The 13,090-nt window shown below is 41.0% G+C and overlaps 1 protein-coding gene across 1 annotated transcript in view; it reads right to left on the reverse strand.

Annotated features, from left to right (window-relative positions):
* Positions 1-3,894: 3,894 nt before the first annotated feature.
* The window catches only part of LOC127584410 (bifunctional methylenetetrahydrofolate dehydrogenase/cyclohydrolase, mitochondrial-like), a 38,954-nt gene continuing 29,758 nt past the window's right edge, over positions 3,895-13,090 (reverse strand). The window contains exons 7-8 of the mRNA XM_052041201.1: positions 9,005-9,130; positions 3,895-5,238 (exon numbers count right to left, since the gene is read on the reverse strand). Of these exons, the coding sequence (XP_051897161.1) occupies positions 5,114-5,238; positions 9,005-9,130 (251 nt within the window). The 3' untranslated portion in view covers positions 3,895-5,113. The remainder of the gene's footprint in view (positions 5,239-9,004; positions 9,131-13,090) is intronic.

Below are 13,090 nucleotides of genomic sequence, written 5' to 3' on the forward strand. Positions count from 1 at the left end.
TTTACCTTTCTGAATCAATATCCTTCTAGCTTTGGCAGGGATCTGTCCTTTGGTGTTATGACAAATAGATATGTCACGTTATGTGGTTAACTGTGGTTGGTTTTCTCTGCCCTCTGAGTTCTCTCAGTCAAGCATAACTTAAAAAGCTACTCCTGGGCAACAAGACGACTGGTGCCACTTTCCTGGGATGAATCTCCATTATGAAGCTTGATTGCTCAGATCTTTCGGCATAGGTCAACAGGAGTTCTTATCAGGCAGTGCCTCGGGATGAAGGATGACCTGCCTCCACTGTACTTTTGTGGGCTCTGAGATGGCTGGTGAGGCCAATGTGGGGATGTTGAGTCTGGTGTCGGAACCACAGAGGGGGCAGGAAATGCCTGAATGTATGGGGTGGATGAATAGCTCGTAAAGTGGTGATATCCAGCCATGAGGTTCTCAATACAACCTGGAATGCTCCTTTCTCCACTTTGAGCTGTCATGGGCCAGGAATTCCAATTACAAAATTCACCACCACTTTCAAAGCACCAGCACAGCCTATGGCTGATGAGGAAAGGATTACTTTAAGATTAAGACCTCATGGGTCAGTGGGAATGTTGCATTTCTTCAAGGAAACCTCGAGCACTTAGATACTTTTCTTCGTCTGACTGACAATCTCCTCCTGCAACAGTTTCAATAGAGCATCTGTTTCAGGAGTCTTGTGTCGGGCATGCAAACAATGTGATCGGCCCAACATAGAGAGGAGATAAAGCTGACTCCAGTGAACTAGCAACTGGGGCGGTTGTATGCTTTCTCAATAACTAAGAGTGACAAGGTCCTTGGTGCTGGGGTTTGACCTGGCATTTGTTCATTTGCAGTGAATTTGAGGATTTTGCAGACACAGCATTGAGATGCACCACTGAAGGTACTCCAGGTCTCAGAAGCACGTAGAAGAGCAGGGGTCACTGCTGCCCAGTAGACCATGAGTCCTGAACCAGGTCTGAGGTCTTGATCTTCAAATAGCCTTTTCCTTTGTTGGCTAAAGGCTGTGGTGGTGCATTGAAGGTGGTGGTGAATCTTGTCATCAATGTCACCAGAGGTGGCTCCCAGGAGAATGGAAAGTGGTCCACTATTTCCAGAGTCTCACCATGAACCTTTATTGAGGTGCAGCAGGGACAGGCTGGTGGAGAACCTTGGTCTTGCATGCAAGATCCAACCTCACATACACTTCAGTGATCAAGTTGACGATGACACGAAGCTTGGCCTCCGAGCGTATACTGACACAAGTTGCTGCCTCCATACTACAGCTTGACTACTGATATTGAGGTGACCTTGTTTTTGGAGCAGTCACTATAAGCTGAACAATTTCCCATTAGTCCTGAAGATTAGCTGTACTCCCACGGAAGCTCATTGGAGGTGAGATGAAGCAATTTGACAAGAAAGATTAAAAGAAAGGTTGTGGCCATAATGTTGGTTGGTTGCAGTCATTACTGAGCCAGAGGTTTATCAAACAGGACTAAACACACCTCAGCTGACCACCCTCACATCTCAAAAATAAAGCAGTCTCTGATGTGACCCACCTCATTCCGATCCTTTAGTTATTGACAAAACATGCAACTACCCCAGTTGCTAGCGCAGAGGACTCAGCTTTACCTCTTCTCTTGCTTGCATGAGTTGTTGATTACATCTCAAACAACAAAAATCCATGTTGGTGTGGAGCAGTGAATGCATGGAAAGCTTGAGGCTGATTGTAAACCAAGTGACTAAGGCCAAAAGAGCATTGAAGAAATAGACACCACCATTGCCTTATGAACGTGCAGAGTGCTGGGCGTACCTACACAGCTTTAGTCCCCTTACCTAAGATGGCATGTAGTAGAGTCAGTTATACAGCACGGCAAACAGGCCCTTCGGCCCAACTCGTCCATGTTGACCAAGTTGCCTAACTGAGCCAGTCCCATTTGCCCCATATCCCTCTAAACCTTTCCTAAGCATGTACCCATCCAAATGTCTTTTAAATGTCGTAATTGTATCCACCTCTACTACTTCCTCTGGCAGCTCATTTTATATACCCACCATCCTCTGTGTGAAAACATTTCCCCTCTCACTTTAAACCTGTGCCTCTAGTTTTGGACTCTCCCTACCCTGGGGAAAAGACTGTGGCTATTTATTTCAGCTATGCCATTGAGAGGCAGTCCAAAGGAGATTAATTGCTGGCTTGAGAAATTTGTCCTACCAAGAGAGGCTAAACAGGTTGGTATGCTTTGGAGCAATACACAAGATGCTGGAGGAACTGAGGGTCAGGCAGCATCTGTGGAGGGAAATGGACAGTCGACATTTCAGGTTGAGACCCTTCACCTGGACTGGAAGATAGATGGGCGGCAGCCAGTGTATAAAGATGGAGGGAAGGGGTATTCTTTGGAGTTTAGAAGAACGAGGGGTGACTTTATTGAAACACAAGATCCTAAAGGGGCAATGGCAGGGTAGATGTCAAGAAGTTTTCACTAATGGGAGAATCTCGCTCGAGGGGACATAGTTTTAAGAGAAGGGCCCAGTGATTTAAAACAGAGGATGATGATTGTGGAGAGGGGAAAATGCAAAATAATAACAAGGTCAAGAGCGACAAATGTTTCTCCCTTCACAACATCAAGCCCACTATACTTTATTCTTGCAATAAAAATCAGGGATTAGTTTCCTCATTGGCTGCACTGAAAAGAACTATGATCTCTGTGCCATATAATTGGTTCAGCCCACAATATATTCCCAGTTTTAAAAAGCAGCCTGGAAACTACATAGTGGTGTGACCCAAGTGGACTGAGAACAGAACTAGTCATCACAACCATCTCCATCTGTAGATATAATTCAGTTGGGGAAAGGAGGGGTCAAGAGAAGCACTCTGGCACACAAAGAGCTGGATGCCACCTCTGCAAGGCACTGGTGTAGCCGTGTCCACATGCACAAGGAGGACTTCACTGTGAATGCAGCATCTTGGGGATGCAAAGGAGCCCTGGCTGTAGTGCCTGTTCATATTAAAGCTTTTCTTGCAACAAGACATTGCAAAAAAAAAACATGCTTTGGGCCACTGGCATAGCTATTAGAGCCATACCTCACAGTGCCAGAGACCCAAGTTCAATCCTTACACGCAGTGCTGTCTGCATGGAGTTTGCATGTTCTCCCTGTGACCATGTGGTTTCCTCCCATGTGCTGACAGGGGGGTTGGTAGGTTACTTGGTCACTGTAAATTACCCTAGCATAGGTGGGCAAGAATGTGGGGGAAAATACAAAGAAATGGCAGTTGCTGGTCAGCAGACTCAGGATGCCGAAGGAACAAAAAAAGTGCTGGAGGAAGTCAGCAGGTCAGGCAGCATCTGTAGAGGGAAGTGGGCAGTCCAAACGAAGGGTCTCAACCCAAAACATCAACTGCATATTTCCTTCCATGGATGCTGCCTGAGCCGCCAAGTTTTGTGTTGCTCCCGATTCCAGCATTGGCAGTGATGTCTCTCTCAGTGGGCTGAAAGGCCTGTTTCTGTGTCATCTCTCACCATGATGCACTGTTCAATGCAAATTTCACACACCTCCCTCAGCACTGAAGAATTTTTAGGCCAATGACTTCAGTAATAATGACCTCTGTGGAATTCAAATTGCAGAGGTTCCCACAGAGAACACATACACAGTTTATTGCAATTTATTTTAAAATTGTTTGCTTCACTCGAGTAAGAAAACAGCCGATGGCCCCATTGCTAGAAGCGCCATTAGATGTTAATGTTGATTACCATAAGCCCATTGTGGCTGACAGCCTGTTCCCAGCACAGAGTGGTGAACTGGCAGTGATGGGCTATATGCAACTGAGATAAAACAGCAGCATCTCCACATTGCATCTCAGTGTCTGTGACCTCAGGGCAGCTCCATAACGAGGACAGATTTACTTTTGAACATTTAACAGCTTTATTGCACAGCTCACTGCATTCCTGCAACAAACAGGGCACATCATACATTATGCTTTGCCAATATTTGAACATATGGCAACGCAATGAAATTCAGGTTCTACTGGAGCGTACAGCAACTCATGGACAAGTTGCTCCATCATTACAATAAAATGCAGACCCTGCAAATTGACCGTCAAACTAGCTAAGGTGACCCTGAAGATTTAGCTTCTTGCAAATATCGATCAAGTTATTGTGACATCATTCAGCCAAGTGAATCCTGTTCAGGTGGACCATAGATCCACCTTGTTTCCAGGGTGTGACATCAAACCCACCACCACATTGTCTTGGAACTCATGAAACACAAGACAACCATTCCTTATTATGCCAACATTTATTACGAACTGCTTCTGGAACAGAGCTTAGCTTTTGTTTCCTCACCTCACACAAAGTATACAGACAGCAGGCTTTGAGTAGCCACCAGCTGATACTTGGATAGGGGAGGAGAGCTGTCAGATCTTCAGCTGGCACTCAGCCGATATTAGAAGCTCCAATTCCAACGTGTGCTGCTGTGTTAACACATTAATCACCAACCTCAAGTGCTGCATTTTCAGGATTGGCACAGGCAGTTAGTACATCTGCATCGAGCTCAGGATCAAAACTATCTAAACAAATTCAGTTTGCTTCCCCTCCAGGTGCACCATAGCAGGTTACTGCCAAGTGGCAAAGGTAACTTTACTCCCGAAGTTAATCACTTCGTGCTATTCTGTACTTTACAATATTCCCCCAAGTAGTCTAAAGACTACACAGCAAGACTTCTGCTGGATTTCCTTCACAAAATCCTTCAAAACACCACCTTTGCACACTGGAATCCTCTCTCCACTTTGGTCTCCTCACTGCAACTTCAAACAACTTGGCAATAAAATAAGCTTTTTTTGTATCATTTACATATACTGAACAACTGACAGAATGGCGTGGGTGTGGGAAGCTGCTTAGTAACAAACTTATAAAATTGCACATTCCTTAGTCTCTTAACTAAGGTCCTCCCAAATAAATTACATTCAATGCAAACAGGAAAACCCAGTTGCTTCAAGGACAGTGCGATAAATAACTGTTCAGCTCTCAGCCTTTGGTATGGGGAGGTGTAAACAGTACATTGGAATGTTTGGCAGGGCTCTGGGCCACTTCCGCTGCTCCAGTGCAGGGTGACAATTTATTCAGTTCTCCCGCTGCTTCAGAAGCTTCTTGGCTGCAATGATGGTGTTCTTCATTAGCATGGCGACAGTCATTGGGCCAACTCCGCCTGGCACTGGTGTTATAAAACTGGCCTTCTTCTTTACCCCTGAACAAACAAAAGAACTGCAGGTTAGAGAATGGTGTATGGCCAGATCCTACTCTTATGTACTATGAAACACAGCCACCTGCTGCAGTAAGCACAGTAGTGTAGCAGTTAGCATAATGCTTTACAGCACCAGCGACTCGGGTTCAATTCCAGCCGCTGTCGGTGAGGAGTTTGTATGTTCTCCCCATGTGTGTGTGGGTTTCCTCCGGGTGCTCCGGTTTCCTCCCACATTCCAAAGATGTATGGGTTAGGAAGTTGTGGGCTGCCCCCAGAACACTACACAAAAGATGCATCTCACTGTGTGTTTCAATGTACACATGACTAATAAAGAGACCTTAAGATTTGCCTCTTCAATGTGCTCATAGGTACAAGACCCAGTAACATTTCAAACCAGCCCAGGTTAGACAGCCTGTCCGTCAAAGCAAGATGTCAATCAATGCAAGAGGCACCGCTTGAAGCTTGAAACTTCTTTGAATTTTATAGAACAATTCATGCCTCCTCTCCCCCCCCCAAAAGTTGGCATACATTCCAATCTGATACCAGGCTAATTGATGTGCTCAACTCATCACTGCCTCCCTGCTTCAGGGGCAATTAGAGATGGACAATAAATGCTGATATTGCCAGTGAAGTTCTCATCCTGAATGAATAATCATTATGTTGAAAACCTAATTCTCTACCCCAGAGGGCAGAGGCTCAGTGGTCGATTATGCTGTCAAAGTTCTCGGACCACAATAAATGGACTTCTCCAGCCCAAGTTTGACACCAGACATGTTGGACCCTCATGGTGACAGAACTGAGTGCACTGAAATTTAATCTAAAATCCCACAGTGATCTAGCTGGACTTTGACACCTACAGGATTTTTAAAAGCACAGCATATGGAAGTTGATAAATGATCAGGCAGTAAACACTCAGACCATAAATGCAATGGGACCCGAGTTCAGTTAATGAATGCACAGAAGGTTCAACTTAAGACTATAAGACACAGGAGCAGAATTAGGCCATTCAGCCCATTGAGTTTGCTCTGCCATTTGATCTTGGCTGATTTCTTTTTTCCTCTCAACCCCATTCTCCTGCCTTCTCTCCCTGTAACCTTTGACTCCCTCACTAATCAAGAACCTATCAACCTCTGTTTTAAATATACCCAATTACTTGGCCTCCACAGCTGTCTTATGAGGATAGGTTGAGTGAGCTAGGGCTTCTCTCTTTAGAGCAAAGGAGGATGAGAGGTGACTTGATAGAGATGTACAAGTTAAGAGACTCTTAGAAAGGCACATGAATGATAGAAAAATGAAGGGTTATGTGGGAGGGAAGGGTTAGATAGAAGAGCAGGATAAAATGTTGGCACAACATGTGCTGAAGTGCCTGTACTGTGCAGTTTTGTTCTGTTCTACTGAGGCTGTGCCCTCTGGTCCTAGACTCTCCCACTACTGGAAACATCCTCTCCACGTCCACTCTATCCAGGCCTTTCAATATGCGGTAGATTTCAGTGAGACCCCCCTTCTAAACTCCAGTGAGTACAGGCCCAGAGCCATCAAATGCCCCTCATACATTAACCCTTTCATTCCTGGGATCATTCTTGTAAACCTCCTCTGGACCCTCTCCATTGCCAGCACATCCTTCCTTAGATATGGGGTCCAAAACTGCTCACAATACTCCAAATGTGGTCTGACCAATGTCTTATAAAGCCTCAGTATTAAATCCTTGCTTTTATATTCTAGTCCTCTTGAAATGAATGTTAACATTGCACTTGCCTTCCTTACTACTGACTCAACCTGCAAGTTAACCTTTAGGGAATCCTGCACTAGGACTCCCAAGTCCCATTGCACCTCAGATTTCTGAAGTTGCTCCCCATTTAGTAAATAGTCTGCACCTTTATTCCTTCTACCAAAGTGCATGACCGTACACTTCCCTACGATGTATTCATCTGCCACTTTTGCCCATTCTCCCAACCTGTCCAAGTCCTCCTGCAGACTTCCTGCTTCAACACTACCTGCCCCTCCACCCATCTTTGTATCATCTGCAAACTTGGCCACAAAGCCATCAATTCTGTCATCCAGATCATACGACGTGAAAAGTAGTGGACCCAACACCGACCCCTGTGGAACACCACTAGTCACTGGCAGCCAACCAGAAAAGGTTGGCTGCCAGTATTCCCACTCTTTGCCTTCTGCCAGTCAGCCAATCTTCTATCCATGCTAGTACCTTTCCTGTAATACCATGGGCTCCTATTTGGGTTAGCAGCCTCATGTGTGGCACCTTGTCAAAGGCCCTCTGAAAATCCAAGCAAACAACATCCTCTGACTTTTGTCTATCCTGCCTGTTACTTAAAGAATTCCAGATTTGTCAGGCAAGATTTCCCCTTAAGGAAACCATACTGACTTCAGCCTATTTTATCATGAGCTTCCAAGTACTCTGAAACCTCATCCTTAACAATGGACTCTAACATCTTGCCAACCACTGAAGTCAGGCTAACTGGTCTATAATTTCTTGTCTTTTGCCTCCCTCTCTTCTTAAAGAGTGGAGTGACATTTGCGATTTTTCAGTCCTCTAGAACTATTCCTCTGTACTGTTGAAATCAACTTTGTTACAAATCAACTTTGTACTGTTTCAGCTTTAAAAAAAATTACAGTTGTAAGGACATCCAACTGCAATTGAACAAGGCCTTGGTGAGACTGCATCTGGAATACTGTATGTAGTTTTGATTTCCTTGCCCAAGGACAGATGCAGCAACGATTCACTAGCCTGGTTCCAGGGATGGCAGGTTTGCCATAGAAGAGATTAAGTCGACAGGGTCTGTATACTCCAGAGTTTAGAGAAGATCTCATTGAAACATTGAGGCAAGATACAAGGAGGGCATTTCTTCTGGCTGACAAGTGTGGGCAGATGGACAATTACAGAACAAAGGATTGGCTGTTTAGGACTTAGATGAGGAGCAATTCCTTCATTCAGGGGGTGATCAATCTTTAGAATTCTCTACCCCAGAGGGCAGAGGCTCAGTGGTCGATTATGCTGAAATTAAAAATTGATTCCTTGATATTAAGGGAATTGAGTGATACAAGGATACTTTGGAAAATGGCGTTGAGGTTGAAGATCAGCCATGACCTTGAGTGGCAGGGATGTCCAAAGGACCAGTTGGCCTATTCCAGCTCCTAATTCTCATGTTCTCTCTACTCCAGAAGGAGGCAGTGTGCAAGCTGTGGCTGATACACATTTACCATGTGCAAAGAATAACTTTGCCCACATTGGTAATATCCTTCAGGGTCTCAAAGGTAGAAAAATTGTCACAGGAAAGCAAGCTAGTGAAGATTCCTATAGATCGGAATTTCTAGGCCAATCAAACAATAGTTTATGTAAGAATGGCTACAGAGATACCCTTTCCAGCATAATGTCCTGCAGACAAGACTGATCCAGCTTTCAAAGACCATCAGATGGCCCAGTGACTTCAGTACATTGGCAAGAATCAGCATTCACCAAGACATCCAGGCAAGAGGAATCAAAAATAACCCACCTCCACCCACAGGATGGAAACATCACAACTTTACCTCCTTTGTAAACTAAAATATCAGTTGCTGCAATATTAAGGTCATCAGTTGGGAAGTTCTGTAATAGTCACACACTTTATCCGAAGTAATTTGAATTGAAATAAATTCAAATTACCATTTCAGGCTATTTGGCAAACTCTTCTGTAACAAAAACAGGAATTGTAACTTTATGTTGTTGGTGAACTGTAATGTGGGCCCATGGGTAAATTCCATGCCTCATTACCTTCAAAATCAACATCACCCACAAGCCTGGGTTTCCCAGTGACCGGGTCCTGGACACGGTTGATGCCAACATCAATGACAGCAGCTCCTTCTTTAATCATGTCAGCTGTAATCAGGTTGGGGATACCTGCAAAGAACAAGGCAACAGGTTACAAAACTTGGAACAGCAACACTCCTACTTGGAGAGGAGAGTCCAGGGAAGATGGCAAGCGACCAGATTGGGCCTTTATTCCCTGGCTGCTTAGAAGAATGAGAGACAACCTATTTGAAACAAAAGGTTTTTAGTAGGCAAGACTAGGTAGTTCAGAGACTAATTCCTCTGGCTGATAGTCTAAGGGTAAACGACCAAACACTAGAATTTCTCAAAAGTCTGCAAACCTTTGCACCTTCACTCCCAAATGTAGAGGCTTGGTCTCAAATGTATTCAACAACCAAGTAATAGATTAGGCTCCGACAAGAGCTGGAGTTTAAAATCCCACTCAACAGCAGGGGAATTTAAATTCAAATGATGAAATCAATCTGGAATCATTAACCGTGGCCACAAAACTACTAGATTGTTGTGAACACCCATCTAGGTCTCCTTCAGGGAAGGAATTCTTTCATCCTTACTTGATGTGGTTTGGGAGTGACTCCAGAACCACCAATGTGGTAGTTGCTTAATTGGCCACTGAAAATGCCCACAAGCCATTCAGAGCAGGGGTAGTAATTGGAGTTGGGACAATAAATACTGGAAGTCTGGCTATTTAACTCTTCGCTATTACAAGACTTAGATTTCATCCAATTTATTAAAGAACAGATTTCATTTTTCTTTTTAACTAATTTTACTGAAGAAATCTCCAGTGGGATAATATGGGATACATTTAAAGCATACATCCGCGGTCAAATTATTTCATATTCCGCTGGATTGAAAAAACTAATAATGAAATACATGCATTAGTTGACAAGATTAAAGAAATTGATAGAATATATTCTGTTACTCCTAATCTGGAGCTTTTTAAAAAGAGAACAGAACTCCAACTACAACATAGTTTATTATTAACATCTTCAATTGAAAATATACTACTTAAAAACAAAAGTCAATTTTATATACATGGTGACAAATCTGGTAAATTATTGGCCAACCAATTGAAAGCTACTATATCTAAATGTCAGATTAATAAAATTCATAAACCAGATGGTACCTACACGATAGATCAAATTCAAATTAACAGATCCTTTCAAGAATTTTATTCTTCTTTATACCAGTCAGAATCCCAAGGATCCTACTTTAATACACGAATTTTTAAGAGATTTGAAGATTCTCCAATTATCTTTAAATGAACGCTCTACATTAGATGCTCCCATTTCAGAGGAAGAAATAAAGAAAGTAATATTTTTAATGAATTCGGGTAAAGCACCTGGCCCTGATGGATATACAGCTGAATTTTTTAAATCCTTTTCTGATATTCTTGTTCCCTGCTTAGCCAAAATTTTTAAAGATGCCCTATCAGTGGGTAAACTACCACAATCTTTCTATGAAGCAACTATTTCTTTAATTCTTAAAAAGGATGAAGATCCCACTGATTGTGCATCTTATAGACCTATTTCTTTATTAAATGTAGATTCTAAAATATTTTCCAAAATATTGGCCTTTAGATTGGAAAAGGTTCTTCCACTAATTATCTCTGAAGACCAGACAGGATTTATTCAGAATCGTTATCTACATTTTAACATTAGGAGATTAATGAATATTATATATACCCCTTCATCCCAAATTCCAGAATGTGTTGTTTAACTAGATGCTGAAAAGGCGTTTGACAGAGTCGAATGGGAATATCTATTCAGTACACTTCAAAAATTCAATTTTAGTCCTAAATTTATATCTGCGATTAAAATGATTTATTATGCACCTATGGCTTCAATACTTACTAATAATCAAAGATCTCCTTTGTTTAGGCTTTTGAGGTATTAGACAAGGCTGCCCATTAAGTCCTTTATTATTTGATATTGCTTTAGAACGTTTGGCTATTGCACTTCGGGATTCTTCCAATATGTGTGGTATTACTCGTGGACAGAAGATTCATAAGATCTCTCTTTACGCAGATGACCTGTTACTTTATATTACTAATCCGGAGGAATCTATCCCCGCAGTACTATCACTATTAGATCAGTTTAGTGTTTTTTTCTGGCTATAGATTAAATTTTAATAAGAGTGAACTTTTTCAATTAAATATGCAAATTCCAATTTTATAGCCAATTACCTTTTAGATTGGTAACTGACTATTTTATGTATTTAGGTGTTAAAATTACTAAGAGACATAAGGACTTATTTACAGCAAATCTACTGCCTTTAATTGACCATGTTAAACAATTATTTACTAAATGGTCCCCACTGTCTCCATCATTGGTAGGCCAAATTAATGCGGTTAAGATGAATATTTTACCAAAATTTTTATATTTATTTCAAGCGATTCCAACTTTTGTTCCAAAATTTTTTTTTGACACTATTGATTCTAAAATTCTTTCATATATTTGGCAGAATAAAAACCCAAGGCCAAGAAAGAAATATTTACAAAAACTAAAAAAGGATGGTGGTATGGCCTTGCCTAACTTTAGATTACATTATTGGGCAATCAATATTAGATATTTAATTTTTTGGATACAAGATTCAGATGTAATTCAACGTCCCAAATGGGTACACCTTGAGTCCCAATCAGTACTTGAATTTTCATTAGTTTCTATTTTAGGAGCTCCACTCCCTTTTGCACTTACCAAAGTAAGTAAACATATGACTAACCCAATTGTTAAACATACAATACAAATATGGTTTCAATTTCGTAACTTTTTTTTGGATTGAATAAATTTAATCCATCAAGTCCCATTCAATCTAATTTTTTCTTTCATTCATCCAGAGTTGACTCAGCTTTTTCCATATGGAAAAGAAAGGGAATAGTATGTTTTTGTGATCTATTCATTGATAACTGTTTTTCATCTTTTGAACAATTGTCTAACAAATATAATTTGCCTAGATCACACTTTTTTCTGATAGTTACAAATTAGAAGTTTTTTTAAAAGCTACTATACCCTCTTTCCCCCCACCTTACAAAACTGAAATTACAGAAAAAATTTTTGGTCTTAATCCTTGTCAGAAGGGCTTGATAGCAATAATTTATGATTTAATTATGAAAATTCGTTCAGAACCACTGGACAAAATTAAGAATGAATGGGAAAGTGAACTCCAGACATCTTTACCTACAGACACTTGGAAGAAAATTCTTCATTTAGTTAATACATCTTCAATGTGTGCCAGACATTCTTTGATACAGTTTAAGGTAGTTCACAGGACCCATATGTCAAAAGATAAGCTAGCTCATTTTTAATCAACATATAAATCCTATATGTGACAGGTGTAAATCAAATGTGGCTTCTTTGACACATATGTTTTGGTCCTGTCCTCTTTTGGAAAAATATTGGAAAGATATTTTTAACATTACTTGAAATGTATTGAAGATTGATTTACAACCTCATCCTATCACTGCAATTTTTGGTTTACCGAGGATAGAATCTGGCCATCTATCTGCCTCCGCTAACCGTACGATTGCCTTTGTTACATTAATGGCCAAACGATCCATTTTGCTTAAATGGAAGGATCCAATACCCCCTACTACTTTTCAATGGTCGTCTCAAACTATATCATGTTTAAACTTGGAAAAAATTAGGAGTGGTACTGTTGATCCTTCGCTTAAATTTGAGGAAGTTTGGAGTCCATTTATTCAATATTTTCACATGATATAAATCCCCTTATAATAACCTTTCAATTTAGAGGAACGGAGTTGACGACATAATATTGCTCTGTTTCTATTGAGAAATCTTAGTCCAGTTTTTTTTCTGAATTTTTTTTTTCCTTTAGCTTAGTTTGGTTTGATATATTGTTTATTTTTCTTATTGTTCTGGGGATTTTGTTTTCTTTTATATTTTATAATAAATCTTTTCCTTTTATATTATATTCATTCACTAACAGATCGTTGGATCTACAGATTTTGTTTGTTATACTTTATTGTTCTTTATGATTATCCATGTCATGATTGTTCTCCTGACCTCTGTATTA

Source organism: Pristis pectinata, chromosome 29 (genome assembly GCF_009764475.1).
Source record: "Pristis pectinata isolate sPriPec2 chromosome 29, sPriPec2.1.pri, whole genome shotgun sequence".
NCBI classification, from domain to species: Eukaryota; Metazoa; Chordata; class Chondrichthyes; order Rhinopristiformes; family Pristidae; genus Pristis; species Pristis pectinata.